The 24575-nt window shown below is 30.3% G+C and overlaps 2 protein-coding genes and 1 long non-coding RNA gene across 5 annotated transcripts; all 3 read right to left on the bottom strand.

The window, feature by feature from the left end:
• Positions 1 to 2783: 2783 nt before the first annotated feature.
• Positions 2784 to 7733, bottom strand: LOC109800455 (disease resistance protein RGA2). 2 transcript variants are annotated; one of them, XR_003804298.2, is made up of 3 exons: positions 4282 to 7733; positions 4098 to 4202; positions 2784 to 3237 (listed from the first exon to the last, which is right to left on the bottom strand). XR_003804298.2 is itself a non-coding variant. In XM_020361235.3 (3 exons), the coding sequence occupies exons 1-3, from the start codon at positions 7550 to 7552 to the stop codon at positions 3228 to 3230; spliced, it is 3390 nt and encodes a 1129-aa protein (XP_020216824.3). In that variant the 5' UTR covers positions 7553 to 7732; the 3' UTR covers positions 2785 to 3227. The 2 variants fall into 2 exon arrangements, 1 of the variants encoding a protein (XP_020216824.3); XM_020361235.3 differs by having other exon boundaries at positions 2785 to 3237; positions 4098 to 4206; positions 4282 to 7732.
• An 893-nt stretch (positions 7734 to 8626) lies between these two features.
• On the bottom strand, positions 8627 to 14645 carry LOC109799879 (disease resistance protein RGA2). 2 transcript variants are annotated; one of them, XM_020360525.3, is made up of 5 exons: positions 14530 to 14645; positions 10973 to 14255; positions 10772 to 10880; positions 9125 to 9192; positions 8627 to 8922 (listed from the first exon to the last, which is right to left on the bottom strand). In XM_020360525.3, exons 1-4 carry the CDS (start codon positions 14596 to 14598, stop codon positions 9174 to 9176), a joined length of 3480 nt encoding a protein of 1159 aa, XP_020216114.3. In that variant the 5' UTR covers positions 14599 to 14645; the 3' UTR covers positions 8627 to 8922; positions 9125 to 9173. The 2 variants fall into 2 exon arrangements, with proteins under 2 accessions (XP_020216114.3, XP_029127538.2); XM_029271705.2 differs by lacking the exon at positions 9125 to 9192.
• Positions 14646 to 17398: 2753 nt separating this feature from the next.
• LOC145953286 (uncharacterized) lies at positions 17399 to 18827 on the bottom strand. The gene is made up of 2 exons (XR_014430828.1): positions 18022 to 18827; positions 17399 to 17932 (listed from the first exon to the last, which is right to left on the bottom strand). It is a non-coding gene; the product is annotated as an uncharacterized LOC145953286 (long non-coding RNA).
• Between the last annotated feature and the right edge of the window lie 5748 nt (positions 18828 to 24575).

Genomic DNA, 24575 nt, shown 5'->3' with positions numbered 1-24575 from the left:
GTGATTTTTAGTCGTGATTTAAGGGTCCAGAACGGGCCGTTCTGGATTTGGAACGGGTCGTTTCGGCGAAGCCTGATGCCTATAAATAGAGCGCTCTGCCACTCCCAAAAAGCACACCTCTCATTTTCTGATTTCTTTTCTTTTGCTCTCTCTTCTTTCCCTCTACTTTCTACTTCAGACCGAGGGGAACCCAGCGAGGGAGATCAACCAGATCTTGTGTAGGTTCAGCTTCTATATATCTAGGTACGGGGGAAAAAGGGATTATTTGTATGTAGAGTTACATGAAGGAATTGGGTAGAGGAAGAGTCCCTTAAGATTATGAGTAATTTTATAATTATTTCTATTTGGAGAATTATTGGTCTTATGTGATTCTGTATGAATTTAGGATTATGAATATATATTTAATATGCAAGAATGATGATTTGGGAGAGAGAACGAAATTATAGAAAAGTGCCTGTAAGTTAGGTTGTGAAAAATTGGATTATTTCTGTTTGAGAAATTGATGATCCCATTAGATTCTGTATGTGTTGAGGATTAGAAATATGTATTTAATTTGTGAAAATGATGATTTGGGAGAGAGAACGAAATTATAGAAAAGTGTCTGAGTTAGGTTTTGGAAAATTGAGAGTTTTACTATTTGATTTAATATTGTATTAAATTGGTGATTCGGTTGAGTATTATATTAATTTATGAATGTTATTGTTATATTACTTGATAAGAATTGATGATCTAGATGTTAATTGCTTACCTTTATTTTGTTGGACTTATCTATTGTGTGTATGTGATATGTTATTGAGTTATAAGATGAGATGTGACGAATGTGAATATGATTATAATTGTGGTTCCTCACATTAATGACTAGGGATGGCACGACCCCTGGGTAAGTGATGCTACAGGGAGGGCGTGACCTTGGCATGGTGTGGGATGAGTAAGACAGTTAACACGTATCACTTATGTCAAATATGGCAGCCCTGACATAGGGTTAATGGTAAAAGATTGTGTGGATTGTGACGTGATTGTGGTTCCTCATGTTAATGACCAGGGATGGCACGACCCCTGGGTAAGTGATGCTACAGGGAGGGCGTGACCCTGGCATGGTGTGGGATGAGTAAGGCAATTAACCCGTATCACTTATGTCAGTTGTGGCGTGACCTTGACATAGTGTTAATTGTAAGATTATGTGAATTATGAATGTGAAAATGATAATGTTAATTGCAAGATTTGAGATTAATGGGTGTGATTGTGAATTATGAAGTGAAAATGATGCATGATTGATAGAGTTATGATATATAGAAATGCTTGTAAATATTTTATTAAGTAATGAGTTATGATGAGATTACATTGTGATGTATTTGTATGTGCTTTACATATAGATATTTTCTTTTCTCATCATATAAATTGTGGATGTTTTAGGTGAGGATGATCCGGCTACGAGTGGCATCTAGAATGTCAATAGTTAAATTGTGGTTACGCTCTGATATTGTGACATCGGGGCAGAGAATTTTTAGGATATAGATTTTTATATGGATTTGGAATTGTAAATATTATTTTGAAAACAATTTGTAAACTCTTGTGTTTCATTTTCTAAATTTTTATTATTGTGGTTATTGAAGAACAATTTTGAAGTTTCTCATGTGAACCCTTTTACTGAAATTGAAAAATTTATTTGTAAGTTTTCATTATTACAATATATGTTTTGGGGTAGTAAGGGTGTCACATCAAGCTCGCCTGGCGCATACACCACTACGCCCGGCGGGCTTGTCCAATGGAGCCCTCTGGTGGTCACGTGCCCGGCGCGAAGAACTGCGCCCGGCGTGTACCCAGCAGCAACCCTCAAACTTTCAAAAACTTCTTCAAAACCTGCAAAAACAACCAGAAAATCCACATGCAAACCATCCAAAAGCTCACATTTTCATCAAGCATCAATAAAAACACCTCTTTCCAGCATGCAACCTCAAATCAATGAAAAACCCCAAATTTTTACCTAACCCCGAAAACCCCAATTTCTTCAATCTCAGCCAAAATCATCCAATCATCAAACCATCCATGAGTTACTAAACTCATCTCACACAACCGGCACGAATCCTAACTTCCCTTACCTCGGTGCGAAAATTCGAGCTTCCAGGAAGTAGAAGACAATGAAAAAGAAGCTTGAAAAATATGGTGAACGGAGAAGGAAGAAGAAATCCGTGCGTCCACAAGCTTCTCAACACCTACTCAACAACTATGCTCACCACGGCCACCACAAAGGAGAAGAAATCAGCCGCAAGGAAAGGAGAGAAAAGGAAATGACAGTGAGTGAGAGTTTCGGGGAAAGAAAGGAAAAGAAGGGGGTTTCACAGAATTACTTTGATTTTAATTTTTTATCATTCTTAAAATATTTTGTTTTGATAAATCAACTTCAAATCTTTAAAATTTTAAATTTTTAGTTTGGATATGATAATTTGATTCCACCATGATAAAATTAATTTTAAAAATATATTCATATGTTGAGATTTTTAAATTAAATTTATAAAAATAAATATTATCCAGTTTTAAAATATTTAATAATTTAAAAAAATAATATTAGATAATATTTAATAATTTTAAAAATATTTTTGAATATTCAATAATTAAAAGAATGAAGAGATAAGATAAAATATCTAAGTGAAATAAGAAAAATAAATATGAGAAATTTCAAATTCTTACTTTTTTAAGAAAATTTAAAATTTTATTATTTTAAAAAATTTCACAAATGCTTGAATTTCAAATTCTTTATAAATTCTCTATCCAAACAATATATTTTATCTAAAAAAAATTTAAAATTCTTTAAATAAATAAATTATTTTATTTCGATTTCCCATTCAAAACACACTATTATATCTATCAAGTAAGTAGAACCCCTAACCGTAGGATAGATATGGATGTCCAGGTAAGTTCAAATTTTTGGACTAAAAGAAGAGAGTTGTACCATTCTTAATTTACAAATAGATAAAAGGGAAGGTGGGTCAATTTTGGACATTCAGCTATCTCATCTTAAAAAGATATACGAATGTAATTATGCTTTTACATACTTGAAGGTTTTTTTTTTCTTCTAACCAGTTACATACTTGGAAGTTGAAACTATCATAATAACGACATGTAAAAGTAGCCAATTGCGTCCATTTGGCATTTATGGAGATTCTAACATACCCTCATACCTCCATGGCAAGTTACAATCTGCTAGGAATAGATATGATACATAGAATTCACAGATCACTGAAAGTAAAAAATTACCACTATCAGTCATGTCGATAGAGAGTGAAAGTAACTGAAACCAACCAAAAAATAATAAACCGTAACACTTCTTGGTCAATCACATTAATGATAGAAAGAAAATTTGAAATCTGCATTTTTATAAAGAACTAGAATCTACAGTAATGCAAGTTGTAGTTGTGTTAATATACTTTTTTTTGAATGATATGTTTCGAATAGAAAAATAAAATATAAAACATGATAATTGAATGACAGTACATGAACATGAAATAATAAAAAAAGTTTTTTTTTTGTTAAATATAATCTCTAAAAAAATATTGATGTGATACAAAAAAATGTTGATATGTTTTTTTTTATTATTATTATTTCTTTTATCCATACTCGTGCTGTAGTTCAATTTGCTATGTCTACTTTTAATTTTTCTTCACTTATTTGCTATGTTTTTTAGTTTTGTAGATTTGTAAAAGTGTCTTTATTATTAATGTGTGCTTAATTTTTATAATTTGTTTTTGCTGGTCACTAACACATTTGATATTGTTATTTTTTTAATATGTATTAATGTATTTAGTGTATTTAAATATTTAATTTTTATAAATTTAATTCAAATAATATTCAGTCTTTATAAAATAAGATTGTTTTAGTTTTAATTTTTTTTATTTGTAGTTAATTTTATTTTAGTTCTTTCAGAATTTTATTATTTCCATTTTGATTTTTTTTAAATTTTTTTTAGTTTGATTATATAAAAAGTAAAATAAAAATATAATGACATAAATACCTCGATTAAATTTGAAATTAGATCATTAACCTTTTAATAAAATATATTATTTAAAATAAACTGGTTGGAAATATTGGACGTAACTTACTCTTCAATAATTCTGTCAAGTTCATGTTGTGGAGGATTATCTCGCCAAAAGTCTATAGCAGAGTGCATTCCAGTTGTGTTGCATAGCATCCAGAAGGATCGGATTCTGTCTGCATGCAATATTTAAAGATAAATCATACTCACTCTGCATGTTTAGGAGACAAATTAAAGGCTCATGAATTTACCGCAATATGTGAGTTCTCTGATTGAGGAGCTGACCACTGTCACTTGTGGAATGTGAGCTATGTATTGCCAATCTTCCCCTGTTTCCCTCTTGCACCGCTTCTCCAGCTCAGGACATTCCTCAATATATAATTCAGCCAAGTTGGTGAGGCGTTGAATGCTACTTGGTAGTGACCTCAACTCCATGCATCTCACTAACGTTAATTCCTTAAGAGAAGTCATGTCTCCCAGCCACTCTGGCAATGAACTACAACCATATGTATTCAAACTTTGCAGGGAGGGGATATGTTGTAAGCCTTCTGGTAATGTATCGGAAATTGACACAATTTGAAGGGCAGTTAGTTGGTTCATATTGTTTGGTAGAGCCACTAGCTCTGGACAGCGCCCGACAACCAAACCCTCAAGACAAGTTAAATGTACCACACCTTCAGACAACCATTTTAATTTCTCACAGTAGGCAATATATAGAACTCGAAGACAAGTTAGACCTTGTAACACATGTTCCGGAAAAGACTCCAGTCCATCACAATGTTCAATGAATAGTGTCTCCAGTGCACCAATCCTGCCAAGTTGGTCTGGTAGCACCTTGAGTTTGCTAAAGTATTTAAAGCTGAGATGCTTGAGACAAGGCACATTCCCAACAACCCCTTCCATGAAAGAAGCATCGTCCTCAATATGCGAAGCATCAAGGTGCTCAACAGATGGAAGGGGTCGCAATTTAAGGTTGGGAACGCCATCAATGTTTAGTTGGGAAAGACGAGGGAGCATCTCCACTCTTTCATCTCTCAATATCCTCTCCAAGTTTGGTAATTTCACCACAGTCAACGTCTCCAAAGATGGAAAAGCCTTCTCCTCCGCGCCACCATATGACTCACCATCTATGTGTTTAACATCTTTCATTCCAGATAAGTACAGCCTTTTTAAATTTGGTAGTTTACCAAGTGGAGGAAGCTCCTCACAGTTCTTGCAATCGTAGAGCATAACGTCCACCAAGTCTTTCATAACTGAAGGATTTCTCAGCCAATTTGGTAACTGTATTCCCTTGTATCCATTCATTCTCAAACTCTTTAGAGTTGAGGCAGGTTCAAGGGCTTCCAGTACTTGCTCAGCATTAACATTACCACCTTCTGAACTGGGACCAGGACCCCATGACAAGTATAAGCGATTCAGCTCCCTCTTACTAATCAAATTTGCTTCTTTAGCATCCCATTCACTTGAGACATTCTCAAGGCCTCTGATATGCAGCTTGCCTCCTAGTTTTAAATCATGTAACTCTGCCAACCCATACCCTGGCTTTGAACCCACTATGAAAGTGTTCAATGTTCTTAGATGGCTTAGCTTGCCAATATTAGGAGGCGTTGCTATTATTGAGTAACATCTATTAATCACGAGATGCCTTAGATCCTGCATGCGTGTCAAGTTTTTGGGCAAACTACTAAGGTTGCGACAATCTTCTAGTTTTAATATTTGCAATTTTTGTAACCTACAAATAGAACTAGGCAAGCAAGTGACATAACTCCGACGCAGATACAAGTACCTCAACTGTGTTAAATCAATGAGAGGTAACAATTGACGAGAAGATATCTTTAATGCTCGAAGACTGTTGTTTAATGGCGACAGACAAACAATTCTATTGAACTTATTCGAATCATCAAGAAGAAAAGTTCGCAAGGATTCAACTTTATTTAAGGATGCTTTATTGACTGACTCATACTCATTACATTTTAACAAGTGTAAATGGTGAACTTTGTTTGACAAATCACTCAACCTTTCGTGCTCATAAATCACACATTCTTCACCCACAACGGACTGTGCAAGATCATGAAATAGATCATGTATCTTGAAACTTGTAATGATTCCTAACTTATCGGTCTTTTCTTCCTGAAAAAATGATCTGCCGTATAATCTTTTCCACACCTTATTGCCAACATTCTCCACTTCTAAATTCCCTTCAGATTTAATAAATCCATTAGCCATCCAAAGATGAATTAGTTCTTCCTTGACAATTTCAGAACCTTTAGGAAAAATTGCACAAAAGGAAAAACATCTCCTTAATGATAAGTCTAAATTAACGTAGCTTAGTTTCAAAGCACGCAAGATAAAATTTTCCCCTCTTGTGAGAGAATTTTCCTCTTTTATATCCCAAATCTCACTTTCCTTTATGTTCTGCCATTGTTGTACTTCACTTTCACCACGCAAGAGGCTTCCCAGTGTTTTGATTGCAAGAGGTGAACCAACGCATTTCCTCACTATATATTTGCCAATTGCAACAAGCTCTTCACTCTCTTCTCTGTCATGTCCAAATGCATGATGTTTGAACAATGACCAACTGTCATCATCAGATAATTCTATCAAACGATGAACAGGACACACTTCCATGATGGATGCAACTTGCTCAAGTCGAGTGGTGACCAAAATTGTTCCCATTGCACACTGTAACACCCCCTTCAACTCCTTCCATTTCCTTTGGTCTTCATTCCACACATCATCAAGAACAAGTAAATACCTCTTGCTCTGCAACACTTCTTGAACCTTTTTTTGCATTGCTTCTAAAGTATTGAGATTGGGATTTTGTCCAGTGACACATTCTATGATGGATTGCAGTATTATTTTTGTATTGAAATCATTAGAAACACAAACCCAGATTTCCAAGTCAAAATGTTTGCTTACCCGGTCATCATTGAAGACCTGTTTGGCAAGTGTGGTTTTCCCAAGTCCACCCATACCAACTATGGTATAGATGGAGAGGTCTTGGCTGTTGCTTGCATGCCGCAAAAGAAACTCCACAATTTTCTCTCTGTCTTGGTCTCTACCATAGATAATGGGTTCAGTAATGACAGAGCTAGTTTGGCGCCATTCATCATCATCCTCTGCTTGCTTGTCAGTGACACCAGTACTTAATTGAAACATGCTCTTTTCTTCATGAATGTCATGAAATCTTTGGGTGATGTCTTTCATCCTCTTGCCAACATCACGATGAAAGAGAATGTCCTTAGGGTGGAGACGGGATAAGCATGAACTTTTTGAGTGTATTGAACATTCATCCAAGATATCGTCCAACACATATACTGCATCTGTCAGTTTCTGAAGCCAATCCTTCACAGCTTTACTTGTGATTTGCTTTTTCTCAGCATCTTCGAGGACAGCGCGAATTGCAGTGAGATAGCTGGAAAGCTTCTGAATCTGTTGGTCAACACCCAAAAATGTTGCAAGTTCATCTTGGACAAAAGATCCCAAGTTTTCAATCACAATTCCTAGCAAAGCCTCGGCCATCTGCAGAAAGAAGATCTAGATTGAAAGAAACCTTGGCGTTGACTCTGATTCTGGACAAGGAAATATGATAAGAGTAGTGAATAAGAATTTCACCGGAAAGATGCTTTTGAGGGCAAATACTACGCCTAAGTTGAGGTAGTTGAAAATGTGATACATGAATGAGTCGTGAATTTGACCGGTGATAACAGGTTCCCCAACTTATTAATTTTGCAAAGAAGTCCTTAAAATGTTTTAGTTGATCAGAAGTTGAAAGTTATATAGTAGCAAATACAGTCCTTTATCACAATATAATATTACATGTTGCAGCGATGTTTGTTGTGTGAAAATTATGTAATTTTGTTACGATTTTCATTCTGCAGAAAATTTAATTCTGGAGTTGATGTACATCAGATGGTTTTTATGTTGCAATCGTTTTTTGTTGTTGTGATTATTGATGAGATTAAGTAGCTATAATTTGTGCTAACTTGAGTGTTTCAACCCACAAGTCCAAGTTTTCAGTTCACAACCCAGCATGAGATAAGAATGCCAACGAAATACACCAAAGACATGGGACACTGGAAAGAGCTCTTCTCTTGTTCCTATCTTCAACCGTTGCTTTTCTCATATTTTAGTTGCTGATGCTACCCGAAATCAGAAGCACACCAATATCACCATGGAACTTAAATTCAAACCATAGAGGGATTAACTTACAATTTTAAAATCTTGATTTCCATGAAATTAGGCGGTCATGGGTTTATGGCTTTGATTATTATATTATGATACCTAATCTAATGCTAATTTTTTAATGCTTCACATGTTATGGCAAGTTGCATAGTCTTGTGCAGCTCTTTTTTAATTGGAATGGCACTTTACCCTGTCCAATTAAATGTAAGTCCATCAACATAGGTCTTGAATAAATTAATAAAAATATAAATGGATTAGATCAAACACCGACTGCCTGCGACTATTAACATTCAATAATGATGCATAAACAGTATAAATATTTATTTGATACTGCTTTTCCTTCTTTAGTGCCTGTTAGCATATAAATATCCACAAAGCAGTTATTTTAATTTTAATATTCTAGTCTTCTGCTTCACATGCTGAATAAATATACCATATACATTTATTTATAAATATATAACATTTATGACAACAAGCTCATCAAGTTATTGTTCTTTATAGACTCACGACATAACGGATGAAAATTAGAAATAAATTCGTAACAAGGTTGTTCTTAAACGTAAAATAAAATAAAAAACAATTCATAAGTTGTCTCAATTACTTGGTCTTTTGATAAATTATTGATTCATATCCTAATGAGATTAGATCCATAAAGTAACAATAGGATGGATGGATGCCTGTTGTCCATATAAGTCCGAAGACGAGACCTGTACAAACAGATGAAAGGGAAGGTTCAACAATCTCATCTTCAACAAAAGACATATCAATGTAACTATGTTTTTACATACTTTAAGTTTTTTGGTTTTTTTTTTAACAAAATTACATACTTGAAGTTGAAACTAATATGTAACAACCATATGCTGAAAGTAACCAATTATCCATTTGGCTTTTATAGAGGTTCTAACATACCTTCCATGGCACTGTTACTGTCTGCGGGAATATATATGATAAATAGAATTCACCACCACCAACACTGACTGAAAGTAAAATCATGATTATTGAGAGTAAATCGTAATGGATTGGAACCAACAACAAAAAATGAAGAAAACAGGAACACTTCTCGGTCAATCACATTAATAATAGAGGGAAAATTTTGAAATCTGTACTTTTATAAATTTATCTAAAACAGACTTACTTAAAGAATTAGAATCCACTATAATAGAAGTTGTAGCTGTGTTATTTGTGACCAATTTTCTTAATAATATGTTTGGATAAGTAAGGAAAATAAAAGGAATAAAGGTGAAAAGAAAAGAAAAAGTAGAAAATGATATCTTTTTAAGTTTAAATAGTTTTTAATCTATATAAAATAAGAAGTTTTGATTTTGTTTTTTTTTTGTAAACTATATGTTTTAATTTCGTTTCTGTAAAATAAAATATTTTATGTTCATCTTTGTGGTTAGATTTACCATCCAATCTAATGGAAAAAAAAACAAAAAAAAAAAATTATAAAGACCAAAATAGAAAAGTCATAAAATTATAAAGATCAAAATAAAATAGGATAAAAAAGAATAATTAAAATTTAAAAGGATCAAAATAAAAAATAATAAAAATAAAAATAACTAGAATTAAGAGGATTAAAATTAAAATAGTCTTTTTTTAAAGGGACTAAACTTTTATTTAAGTTAAATTTATAAAGTTTGAACTTTAATTTACTCTTATAAAAAATAAAAATATTAATTTTTAGTGATCAATTAAAAAAATTAAATCTTAAACAAAATTTCATAAAAGGTTAAAGTTGTAATCACCTTTGTGTTATAAAGAAAATATAATAAATGAAAAGCAGTAAAAATAAAACATAAAATATGATAAATGAGAGATAAAACACAACAGAATGTAAAAATAAAAAATAAATTTGTTTTTTTGCAAAATGTAATATAAGAGATGTTGATATAATATAGAAAAGATGTTTATGTAATTTTACTTATTCTTCTTCTAATTTTTTTTTCTTATTTTATGCTTTTGTGCTATGGTTTATTTTGTTATTTTTATCTTATTTTATATCTATTTTTTACTTATTATTATATTTATTTTTTTGTACATTTATAAAAACGATTGTGTCATGACTATTAGAAAGTTGTTTATTTAATTTTAGAACTTTTTTACTAGTCATTAATACATTTATTCTAGATATTTTTTAAGTATGTATTTGTACATTTATAATATTTAAATATTATACATTTAGTTCAAATAAATATTTAATTCCTCTAAAATAAAATTATTTTAATTTTAATTTTTAATTCTCACAAAATTAAATTTTATTATTTCTATTTCGATCCTCTTTATATATACTAGCAAGAAAAAGACACTCTATGCCTTCATTGTATTAAAATAAAAAAAAAGAGAAATTATTCATAAAAAAATATAGTTATTAAAAAATAAATAGAAGATAAAATGGTTCATGTAAAAATAAAAATAAAAAATACTTATTGAAAATGATATTCCTTTAATTTATATATATATATATATATATATATATATAATAAAATTAAATCATGAATCTTTTAATAAAATATATTATTTAAAAGAAAGTGCTTAACAATGTTGGACATAACTCACTCTTCAATAATTGCGTGAAATTCATCGACCGGGGGATCCCCTGGCCATAAGTCTATAGCAGACCGTATTCCAAAGGTGTTGCAAATAGTCCAGAAGGATTGGATTCTCTCTGCACGCAATATTCAATCATTGTTCAAAATGTCGAACACAATTTTTCATAGTCAACTTAAGTGGGACAAAAGAAAATACTTAAGAATTTACCAGAACCAGAAAATGTGTAAGTCTTCTTCTCTACTGATGGGCCCAGATCCAGTTGTGGAATGTGAGCTATGTACTGCCAATCTTGTCCTGTTTCCCTCTTGCATCGCTTTTCCAGCTCTGGGCAATCTTTAATACTTAAGTGACTCAAGTTGGTGAGGCGTTGAATGCTACTTGGTAGTGACCTCAACTCACTGCATTGCCATAAAAGTAATTCCCGAAGAGAAGTCATGTCTCCCAGCCACTCTGGCAATGAACTACATTCACCATCTGATATACGCAACCTTTGAAGGGAGGGGATACATTCTAAGCCTTTTGGTAATGGGCCCACAATTGACACTTCCTTAAGAGCAGTTAGTTGGTTCATGTTGCTTGGTAGAGCCACCACCTCTGGACAGTCCCAAAGATGAAAAACCTCAAGACAAGCTAAATGCCCCAAACCTTCACATAACCATTTTAATTTCTTACACCACAAAACTTCCAATCTTCGAAGAGAAGTAAGACCTTGCAACACATGTTCTGGAAAAGACTCCAGTTCATCACATTTTGATATGGTTAGTTCCTGCAGTACACCCAGTCTGCTGAGTTGGTCTGGTAGTTCCTGGAGTTTATAAAAGTCACCAATCTTTAGGATTTTAAGACAAACCATATTCCCCACAACCTCTTCCATGAGGGAAGCCTCGTCCTCAATGCCCCCAACATAAAGGTCCTCAATAAATGGAAGACTTGGGAGTTTAAGTTTGGGGACACCCACAATACTTAATTTCGAAAGACGAGGGAGCATCTCTACACCTTCATCTCTCAATATCCTCTCCAAATTTGGTAAATCTCTCACAAAGAATTTCTCTAACGATGGAAATGCCTTCTCCTCCACACCATCATATGATTCACTATCTATGTGCTTCACATCTTTCATTCCATATACAATTAGCTTTTTTAAATGTGCTAGTTTACCAAGTGGGGGAAGCTCCTTACAGTTCACACACTTGTACAGTATAACGTCTACCAAGTCTTTCAGAACTGAAGGATTTCTCATCCATCTAGATAACCGTACTCCTTTGTATCCCTTCATCCCAAAACCTTTGAGAGTTGACGGAGGTTCAAGACCTTCCAGTACTAACTCAGCATCAACATTACTACCTTTTGAACTAGGACTACCATCCCATGACAAGTATAAGCGATTCAACTCCCTCTTACTAATCAAATTTGCTTCTTTAGCATCCCATTCACTTGGGACATTCTCAAGGCCTCTGATATGCAGCTTGCCTCCCAGCTTTAAACCATGTAACTCTGCCAACCCATATCCTGGCTTTGAACCCACAATATAACTGCTCAATGTTCTTAGATGCCTTAACTTTCCAACATTGGGAGGCATCACTATTATTGAGAAACATCTATCGATCACAAGATGTCTTAGATCTTGTAATTGTGTCAGGTCTTTGGGCAACGCATAAAGGTCGTCACAATCTTCTAGTTTCAATACTTGCAATTTCTGCAACCTGCAAATAGAATTAGGCAAGCATGTGACATCACTACAATGCAGATTTAAGTACCGCAATTGTGTTAAATCCATCAGAGGTGGCAATTGACAAGAAGATATCTTTAATGCTCGGAGACTGTTGTTTAATGGCAACATAGGAACATTTCTTTTGAACCAATACGAATCATCAAGAAAAGTCCGCAAGGATTCAACTTTATACAAGGAAGCCTTATTGACTGCCTTTGACTCATTACATTCTAACAAGTGTAAATGGTGAACTTTGTTTGACAAATGAGTCAAATTTTCTGGCTTATAAACCACACATTCTTCACCCACAACGGACTGTGCAAGATCATGAAATAAATCATGCATCTTGAAACTTGTAATGATACCAAACTCATCAGATTTTGCTTCTTGAAAAAATGATCTACTGTATAATGTTTTCCACACCTTATAACCAACATCCTCCACTTCTAAATTCCCTTCAGATTTAATAAACCCATTAGCCATCCAAAGATGAATTAGTTCTTCCTTGACAATTTCAGAATCTTTAGGAAAAATAGCACAAAAGGAAAAACATCTCCTTAATGATAAGTCTAAATTAACATAGCTTAGTTTCAAAGCACGTAGGATAGAATTTTCTCCACCTGTGAAACCATTTTCCTCCTTTATATCCCAAATCTCACTTTCCTTTATGTTCTGCCATTGTTGTACTTCACTTTGAACACGCAAGAGACTTCCCAGTGTTTTGATTGCAAGGGGTGAACCAACGCATTTCCTCACTATATATTTGCCAATTGCAACAAGCTCTTCACTCTCTTCTCTGTCATGTTCAAATGCATGATGTTTGAACAATGACCAACTGTCATCATCAGATAATTCTATCAAACGATGAACATGGCACGCTTCCATGATGGATGCAACTTGCTCAAGTCGAGTGGTGACCAAAATTGTTCCCATTGCACACTGCAACACCCCCTTCAACTCCTTCCATTTCCCTTGGTCTTCGTTCCACACATCATCAAGAAAAAGTAAATACCTCTTGCTTTGCAGCACTTCTTGAACCTTTTTCCGCATTGCTTCTAAAGTATTGAGGTTGGGATTTTGTCCAGTGGTGTATTCTATGATGGCTTGCAGTATTGTCTTCATATTGAAATTATTAGAAACACAAACCCAGATGGTCAAGTCAAAATGTTTGCTTACCCGGTCATCATTGAAGACCTGTTTGGCAAGTGTGGTTTTCCCAAGTCCACCCATACCAACTATGGTATAGATGGAGAGGTCTTGGCTGTTGCTTGCATGCTGCAAAAGAGACTCCACAATTTGCTCTCTGTCTTGGTCTCTACCATAGATTATGGGTTCAGTAATGACAGAGCTAGTTTGGCGCCATTCATCATCATCCTCTGCTTGCTTGTCAGTGACACCAGTACTGAATTGAAACATGCTCCTTTCTTCATGAATGTCATGAAATCTTTGGGTAATGTCTTTCATCCTCTTGCCAACATCACGACGAAAGAGAATGTCCTTAGGGTGGACACGAGATAAGCATGAACTTTTTGAGTGTATTGAACATTCATCCAAGATATTGTCCAACACATATGCTGCATCAGTGAGTTTCTGAAGCCAATCCTTCACAGCATTGCTTGTGATTTGCTTTTTCTCAGCATCTTCGAGGACAGCGCGGATTGCAGTGAGATAGCTGGAAAGCTTCTGAATCTGTTGGTCAACACCCAAAAACGTTGCAAGTTCATATTGGACAAAAGATCCCAAGTTTTCAATCACAATTCCTAGCAAAGCCTCGGTCATCTGCAGAAACAGGATCTAGATTGAAAGAAATCTTGGCGTTTATTCTGATTATGGATAAGGAAAAAAGATGAGAGTAATGAATAAAAATTTCAGTAGGAAGATGCTTTTGAGGGGAAATGCTACGGCTAAGGTGAAGAGTGTGAAGTAGTTGAAAACGTGGTGCATGGATGATTCTGAATTTGACCGGTGATATAAGGTTTCGCAACTTATTAATTTTGCAAAGAAGTCCTTAAAATTTAGCGAGAAGAGTGACAGCTTGAGTCCTAGTACGTACCTTGTATCGAATTCCAGTGTCCCTATAAACCTCTGCTATGCATGTTTTATCTTCATTTCCAACTTGCATAATAAATGTTCAATAATTTCAATTGTTTTGTAAATTGTCCGTAAGGGTACAGTTCATAGGAAGTAGCAAGTTGCATAGTGGTAACTTTTGTGCAGATCCTTTTTAATTGGACCCACAATTAAAAGTAAGTCCATCATGTACCAACTTACTTTAATTAGCTAAAGGACCTCTCCTCACTTTAGTTCTTGCAATAAAATCAGTATAAAATGTGAGTCACCATGGCCCCCTTATCTTCTGTCCCTGTTTGGCACCCTACAGATGCAGAAATGCAATCGGGAACAAAGACAGCGGTAGAGATTTTTGGACCAAAATTTTAAGAATATTAGACCTTTTTCTTTTTGTTTATGTACATTTTCTGGCGAGTGGGTGAGAGTGTTATCTCAGCGTTGAAGTTGGTAGAGAAAGGAATACAATTGGAAAATTAGAGAGAATCATGAAATTAGGTGGACGCTGATTCCATACGATAATCCAATCTAATTTAAATGGGAAAATAAGAGTAATTCATACTATCCAATCTATTTGGATTTAAAAATCGAAAATTCTATCGATTTGATTTGGATTTCGAATTTTAATTTTTAAGTATTGAATGAAATCGATCTATTTTATTAATTTAAAATACTATTATTAATGTTATTAAACAAATTTATAATATTAAATGTTTAATATAAAAATATATTTTATAAATTGTCAAATATAATTTATTTTTCATTTTAATTTTATGGATAAATATAATGAATTGATCATCAATCCAAATTGAATATAATTGGGTCAAATTAGAAATTAAAAAATAAAAAGTAAAAATAAATCAAATCCATCTAATTGATCGGACCACATAAAAATATGTTTTAAATCCAATCTCTGTTCATCGGAGATAAAACCATTCTCTAATAGTTAAAACATATAGATTGAAACATGTTAAACATAACACACAACATATTCATATTAAGCAGAAGTAAAAGAAAAATAAACACACTAACCTCCAATAATTACTATGCACATAAACCCCAATCAATAAAAGTCATATTAATTATATAATCACGTTATTCTAATTTAAGTTAGAATAAAAAATTAACAGATTTATTAACTCTGTCTGTCTTATTTGGATTATGATTTATAATTTTTTCTTTGTTCATGTTCTCGCGTTCATTTTGAGATTTACATTCCTTTTCTTACTGTTTTGTTTTATATTATTGTTTTCCTTTTCTCGCGGCTTTAATTCATATTATTGCTTTGATTCATTTTTTAATTTGTGATTTTCTTGAATTTTGATTTCTTTTTTAGGTTTGAATATTGTTTTTGTTTGTATACAAATGAGGTGTGCACAGGGGTTCCACAATGTAAAGTGTGATAAGAATTACAAAGCCTAGAAGCGTGCGGGTTCCACAATGTAAAGGGTGATAAGAATTACAAAGCCTACAAACCTGAAATTTTCATTTTCAGGTATTAATGTTTGAATCTGTTTGCGGGACAATGTGTTTACATTATGATGCCTACCACAGTCATTCTTCTTGCTTTATGGTTATTCTTTCACTGCTTGATCTAGTTTAATGGCTAATTTTTTGTTTGTCCTTCTATTTTAGTATAGTATTTTTTTTATCATGAATTGATTTTGATGCGGTTATGTTTCTCTTGTTGATTTTTGATGGTTTTAAATTGGTTTTTTTTACCGGGCCAATGATGATGGAAGGCACACATAACAAGCAAGAAAGGTAAAGAATAATCAATAATAGAAAAGAATAACGTTGCACGAAAAAGGAATAAACAAAAGGAAGAATGAGGGAATTAAAATTAAAAAAAATTGTAAGACATGAAAATCAGTTATATTTTTTTAAAATCAAAATTAAAATTAAAAGTAATACGTGATAATCTAATTGAGATGACATTTTGTGATTGAGGATACAGGGATTGGAGACAAAAAATTTTGATCTTGGGACAAAAATCACCTATCCCCTATTCGTGTCCCATTTCTTATTCCCAAATCAACAAAAGTCATGTCAATTATATAATCATGTCATTCTAATTTAAGTTAGAATAAAAAACTAATAGAATTATTAGCTCCATCTATCTTATTTTAATTATGGTATATAATTTCTTTTTTGTTCATGTTCTCACGGTCGTTATTAACCATTCTGAGATTCACATTCCTTTTCTTGCTGCTTTGTTTCATATTATTGCTTTCCTTTTCTCACTGCTTTGATTGATATTATTACTTTGATTCATTTTTTTAATTTGTGATTTTCTTGAATTATGATTTCTTTTTTAGGTTTGAATATTGCTTTTGTTTGTATACAAATAAGGGACGCACAAGGGTCTACAATGTAGAGGGTGATAAGAATTACAAAGCCTACAAGCGTGAGATTTTCATTTTCCAGGGATTAATGTTTGAATTTGTTTGCAGGAGAATGTGTTTAAATTATGATGCTTACCAGAGTCATTCTTCTTGCCATATGGTTATTCTTTCACTGCTTGATTTAGTTTAATGGCTACTTTTTTGTTTGTCCTTCTATTTTAGTATAGTATTTTTTATTATCATGAATTGATTTCGATGCAGTTATGTTTCTGTTGTTGATTTTTGATGATTTTAAATTGTTTTTTTTACCAGGCCAATGATAATGGAGGGCACACACAACAAACAAGAAAGGTAGAGAATAATCAATAATAGAATGGAACAACGTTGCATGAAATCAGAAAAATAACTATTTCACTCAAATTTATACTCTGGCATGATACTCTAAGTCATAATAGAATTTTGTTTATAACGCCCTCAAAAATTTGCAGTGTCAAATGAAAACAGCATGTATGAGTAAAAAGGAAAATGGCAAGATTGTATATAACTATTAACCGTGTTAGACATGCTCTGCAAACATCCTTACCAATATGTCAATAGTATATGTTTATTTCTCGACTTATCCTAACAGAGGGTTCGAATATGTTGCAATGCAGATATTTGACATGCAACTTTTCTCTTGATCATCTCATTACTCTCTACCTTCTCAATTAGCTTGGTCATCTCATCATATGCAACTTTTTGTTCATTTCTCTTCTGATAAACTCAAGAATTATTGACACAATCAAAAGAACTGAAATCTCTAGATATAACATAAATAGTATTATGAAAAATAAATAAACTGAAATCTCTAGACATAACATAAATAGTATTATGAACAATAAATAATGTGATAAGCTTATCAAAACATACTCAAAGCCTCTAGAACAAAGAGTCGAGACTCAAAACTCCAATAGGCTCTTTTCAAGCTCATTCTCCAGCATCCGATGTATAATAGCCACAGAACCAACATCATTTGCAGATGATCATTGTTCATATAATTGCATCCTGCTTTACAAAAAAAAGGCCAATGAAGGTGGAGGTTGCTGCTAGAGAGAAACTAAAGGAAGAATGTTACAATAGCCATCTTCAATTACATGTCCTCTTTGAGTTCCATTATTATGCAAAACAAAAGATGCTGCTAGAGAAAAAGGAAGAATGCTACATTAGCCATCTCGTGATCTCACAAACAAATTTCAGTTGAGGGTAACCAAAATATATATAGTGGTTTGACAAAGTTATGCCAATAAGAAATGTATTTGAATTCAAATTCAAATTTAAAATAAAAGTTTCTAATGCAACCCCTGTTTCTTCCCCTTGCCATTTTCCCTCTTAGCATTCCTCAAAACTATATCTTTTAGTGTAATAGAGCAACTTTCATCCTTGAATCGTGATGAACTGGGGTGCTGTTGTTGAGATTCTTTTACCCAAAAGTTTAACCATGCAACTCCTTTAAATTTCTATCAAGTTTTTGACCTTTTTTTTTAAGAAACATTGGATTTTTGCTTTTTGATTTTTAAGTCTTCCTCTCTTTTACGCTCATTTTTGTTTTCATTATTTTTTGCTCTGCATTATTTTTAACCTTTTTCAAAATAGGAAAAAAAAACTCGTGTCATTGCTTTTGTTGCATGCAGCATTCAGTATTCAATCATTTTTGTTTTGCATTACTTTTTACTCTGCATTATTTTTAGCTTTTTTCAAAACAGGAAAAGAAAAAAACCTCGTTTCATTGCTTTTGCTTTTGTTACATGTAGGATGTGATTTGGCCATCACCAGTACATGTAGTAGCTTCTCTTTATTTTTTCCCTATGATAAATATTTACCTCATATATATCTTTATATTTGTGCGAATGTCTATTAAATAAATATCTATATATTTTTTTTAATATTTACAAATATCTATGGATAATGTAAGTATTTATTAAAAAAATATATATAATATTCAATAAAATATTTTAATTATACATTTTAATTTTAGCTATCTGCAATATTTTTTTATTTCTTTTAAAAGTTATAAAAATCTATATAAAAAGAAAGTTTGAAGATTATAACTAAAATTTGAATAAAATCTATATAAAAAATTTAAAAATTATAAAATTTAAATATAAATATTCTTCACAGTCATATTAATAATAATAAGTAAATTTAAAAATTAAATTTTAAATGTTGAATCACATAAATTTAAAGTTTAAATAATAATTATTAAAATAAAATATTTTAATTATACATAAATTAAAATAAAATATAATAAAATACAATGTTTAATTATTATAAATCCAAACAAAATTTGAATAAAATGAAATTCAACACAATGTTGAAAGTATATTAAGAATTAAAATATTAACAGATAGTTGGGCTACCTTTATCTTATGTTTCCTTTCCTTTTCTTTTTCTCTCTTTCTTTTCTTTCTCCTCCTATCACACCACGCACCTCGACAATGAAGAAGATGATAACGGCATCCATATGTCACGAGCTTTATCTCGGTTGTGACTTTAAGTTTTGTTTTTTAATATTTAAGTCTTATTTATTTGTTAAGTAATTTCTAAAGTAGTTCATTTTTATTTTTTTGAAGATTGTGATTTGTAAGAATTAAGATCGTTGAGAAAAGACCACCCGACAAAACTTTAATTTCATTTGACTTGCTTTATTTATAGATAGCAATGATATGAAAAAAGTGAAAGAAAACAAATAAGAAATATTATGAAAAGACAAATTCTACCAGGGATCGTTGTTATGGTTACCTCTCCTATTCTTCTTAAATCACTCCTTCCGTAATCAATCAATGTCATATCAATGAAACCAAATGATGCAATTTCGTGACACCTCAGCTACCTCTGTCGTGTCTGTGTTCAAAGCATCTGATAAGATGAATCACATTGCAATCATATTTCTTACGCATTATATATATATATATATATATATATATATATATATATAAAAGATTATTTTTTTTCTCAACATATAATTATTGAAATGAAATCTATTCTATTTAAAGAATTCAACTATCCAACAACTATAATTAACCATGTTGATAAGTCACAATATTGTCACAGCATAAATTGGCTTTAAGCTTGCATACGATTGAAATGGCAAGTTTGATGTGGCTCTGACATAAACCTTTTCCTTTATATTTCAAATAGAAGATATTGCTTATTTTCAATAATCTTTCATGATTAATCAATGTTGACACTGCCGAATTAAGGTGAATTTGTGTATTAATTAAAAAAATTAAAGTTAAGTATTTAAAATTTTAAAAAATTGAATTACTATATCCCATCAAAAAAAATTACAAAATAAATTAAATTAAAACAATTCAAATGTCAAGCTTTTTAAAATTTCAAATTTTCGGTCTAAATACAACTTGAGAAATTTCAACGAAGAGAAAGGGTGAAACATTGAAAATGTTTGATTAAAAGAGTGAAAGTTTCACTCTCATGCAACATCAACAATTTCATTTATTTTCACAAAATTTTTGAAAGTCAATTCCATAACATGTGATTTGATGACTAAATAAGACCAAGTGTGTATGTTAAAATAAGAAAAAATACAACGTTTAACCTTTATATTAGGTATAAGATAATTATCTATTTATAACAAAAATTGAAATTATATTTATCTTTATCTTTATTATAATATGTACTTTTCATATAAATATTTATATATAAACTTTATGATTGTATAAAAAATTATTGATGGTATGCATATTTTAAGTAAAGTAACAAGATGCAAGTGATTGTCATAATCTTCATAAAATATATCACAAAATATATTGAGAACTCATAATTTAGATTTGAAATTCGTACACATTCTTAACGGGTGAGAGAATTTTCGTCATGCATAAAATAGTGTTATCAAATCTGACCGGTAAGTTACATGTGGGAAGAATTGAACAAAGTACATTTAGTTTTTAAGTAATAAGAGATGCTATTAGGCCACTTTAGTTGTATAATATGTATCATAATCTCTCTCTCTCTATCTATATATATATATATATATATATATATATATATATATATATATATATATATATATATATTATATTTAAAATTTTAAGTATTATGATATATAAGGTTGTTCATGTAGTTTAATTAATGATTTATTGGTTTGATTAGTAACCTATCAACTTGGTTTCTTGGTCAAGTTGATAATCAATTTATTTTTGATAACATTTCTTTAAAAAATACGATTAAAAGAATATTTAGTATTTATAAATTACACTTTATAAATTTTAAATCAATATTTCTATTTCTATTCAAGATATAATCTAAACTTGTATTACTATGTCTAACAATACATAATTTTCTTCTTAAAAGGATTGTTATGATAAATTTCTGATTGAATAAATAGATGATATATGATATTGTTCGAGTTCAAGAATATAAACAATGAGATACCAATGCATAGATAACTAATATAACTTTAAATATATAGAAAAATTTTATTCAAAAAGAAATAAAGTTAGAATCAATTATTTACTAAATGATTATTTGTTTTAATTTTTTTAATTTGTTTTATTCAAACTTTATTATGTTATCTTTTTCCTTAATTATGTGACAATAAATGTTTTTTTATTAAATCATGTTTTTCTAAAATTCATTTTTTTTAAATCTTATAAATTTATAATATTCTTTTGAATCTTGTAAATTCTTATAATGTAAATCTATTAAAATATAAACTACAAATTTTGTTTTAGAAAATATTAAAAATCATTATATTCTTATGCAAGTCTTTCAAAATTTGTAAGATTTTTTGGTATTAAAATAGCTTTTTAAAATTTGAATCTACTACATCCCTAAATACATAAATACATAAATGATAGCATATTCGGACACTAATTAAGTCATCAACAATATTTGTCACGTGCAAACAAGATAATAGTTTTATTTATTTATTTAGTGGAACATATTATAATTGTTAGATTCAATTGCAAGTACCGGTTGCGGGTATAAAATGATTTTGTGGCCAGCTATAAATCAAATGATTTTTTGTTTTACTTACCTAACTCAACCTGCTACCTCAAAAGCTAATTTAGGGTGAGCTTCGTTTATTTATATACATTAATTTAGTGGGAACAAGATTATAATTGGTCGAATTAATTGTGCCTCTAGTGTTGTCACTAAAATAATGGGCTTTTTGACCAAAGTAGGGGTTGTTGACCAAGTTATTTACCTAAATGAGGCTGTTTTGAATTTATTTACGCCTTTGGGGCTGTTTTCAACGGTGTCGCTATGGGCCATAGCGACACCAATGTCACATGGCCTTTTATACACTTCAGGAAAGTCATGAAAGTCATATTAATAGTGTCGCTACAGCCTATAGCGCCACAAAACAGCTTCAATAAAGTCGCTGTAGCCTAAAGCGCCACATATATAAAAAAACAATTATTTTTAATAATTAAAATGTGATAAAAAACAAATTATTTAATAATTTTAAAAAAAAATAGAAATATAGTGGCGCTGTAGGCCACAGTGCCACATGTATAAAAAAACAATTATTTTTAATAATTAAAATGTGATAAAAAACAAATTATTTAACAATTTAAAAAAAAAAAAAATATAGTGGCGCTGTAGGCCACAGCGCTAGTTAATAAAAAATTAATTTTAATAATTAAAATGTGATAAAAAAATAAGTTATAATTAAAAAAAAAAAAGGAAACAGAACCTACAGCCTAAAGCGCCACATATATAAAAAAAACAATTATTTTTATAAATTAAAATGTCATAAAAAACAAATTATTTAATAATTTTTTTAAAAAAATAGAAAACTAGTGGTGCTGTAGGCCACAACGCCAGTTTATAAAAAATTAATTTTAATAATTAAAATGTGATAAAAAAAAAGAAGTTATAATTTAAAAAAAAAAAGAAACAGAATGTACAGCGCCAGTTTTAAAAAAAAATATATTTATAATAATTAAAATGTGATAAAAAAGAATTTATTTAATAATTTAAAAAAAAAAACAGAAATAGCTAAATATATATATATATTTTTATGATATGCGTAAATAAAATAAAAGTTGATAAAAAACAACTTTTTGAATAATTTAAAAAAAAAATGTGGCGTTGTGGCCTACAGCAACACAGGGGCGCTGTAGGCCACAGCGACACATATTTTAAAAATTAAAAAACGTAAATAGAAAATTAAAAATGTATAAAATAAAGAAAAATCAGAAATAGCTAAATATATAAATATATATTTTTATGAAATGCGTAAATAAATTAAAAGTTGATAAAAAAACTACTTTTTGAATAATTTAAAAAAAAAAATGTGGCACTGTGGCCTACAGCGACACTGCGGCGCTGTAGGCCACAGCGACACAGGTGGTGGTTGAGAAATTTATTACAGTGGCCACGTGTCAAATTACCGCTGATTTAACCAGTAGTAATTTGACACGTGGCTTTATACAGTAAAAAAAAAAAAAAAACTGCCTATATAAGGGTTTTTACCCTCAGATGGTCCCCCTCTCTCAATTTGCTTTCCAGACGAGTCTCCCAGGTAAATTTTTTTTTTTTTATTTATCTGTTTAATTTATTTAAAAATTATTTACTTACTTTTAAATTTTGTTTAACGTTTAGATATTTTTATTTTTATTTCAGGGTAATTTTTATTTTGTGAATTTCTCTAGAGTTCCAGATTTAGTGAAGCTTTCAGGTATTTTAATGTTTATTATTTTCTTTAATTTAGAATTTATTTAAATTAATTAATTTTATAGTTACTGTAATTTAGTTAGAATTATTTATATTTTTTTTGTGTAATTATTTGAAAGTCGCTGTAGGCTACGTCATTTGACATAGTTACTGTAATTTAGTTAGAATTTTTTATATTTATTTTGTGTAATTATTTTCTGTTTAATAACGTGTTATTTAAATTTAATTAAAAAAATTTATTTGAATATTAAATAGAATTAAATTATTTCTGTGTAAGTTATATTTATTTTAAAAATAAAGATATTTTAATTTTGAATTGATTTATTTGAATTCTGTTTAATTTATATTTTTGTAGAAAAGAATTTAATTTAAAATAAAAATTAATTAAATTTAATAACGTGTTATTAAATTTTAATTAAAAAAATTAATTAAATTTTAAATTGAATTAAATTATTTCTGTGTAAATTATATTTATTTTAAATATAAATATATTTAAATTTTGAATTGATTTATTTGAATTCTGTTTAATTTATATTTTTGCAGAAAAGAATTTAATTTAAAATAAAAATTAATTTAAGTTAATAACGTGTTATTTAAATTTAAATAAAAAATATTTATTTAAATTGTAAATTAAATTAAATTATTTCTGTGTAAGTTATATTTATTTTAAAAATAAAGATATTTAAATTTTGAATTGATTTATTTGTGTGTAACTTATATTTATTAAAAAAATGATATTTAAAATTTGAATTCATTTATTCTAATTCTGTTTAAATTATATTTATTTATTATGAAAATAAATTAAAATATTTCTGTGTAAGTTATATTTATTTAAAAAATAATGTTATTTAAAATTGAATTAAATTATTTCTGTGTAAGTTATATATTTAAATTGTATTTAATAAAAAATTATTTAAATTTTAAATTGAATTAAATTATTTCTGTGTAAGTTATATTTATTTAAAAAATAATGTTATTTAAAATTTCAATTCATTTATTTTAATTC

This window comes from Cajanus cajan, chromosome 11 (genome assembly GCF_000230855.2).
Source record: "Cajanus cajan strain Asha chromosome 11, NIPB_CcT2T_4, whole genome shotgun sequence".
NCBI lineage: Eukaryota > Viridiplantae > Streptophyta > Magnoliopsida > Fabales > Fabaceae > Cajanus > Cajanus cajan.
The sequence above is the reverse complement of the archived record's forward strand: the minus strand, read 5'-3'. Positions and strand labels throughout refer to the sequence as shown.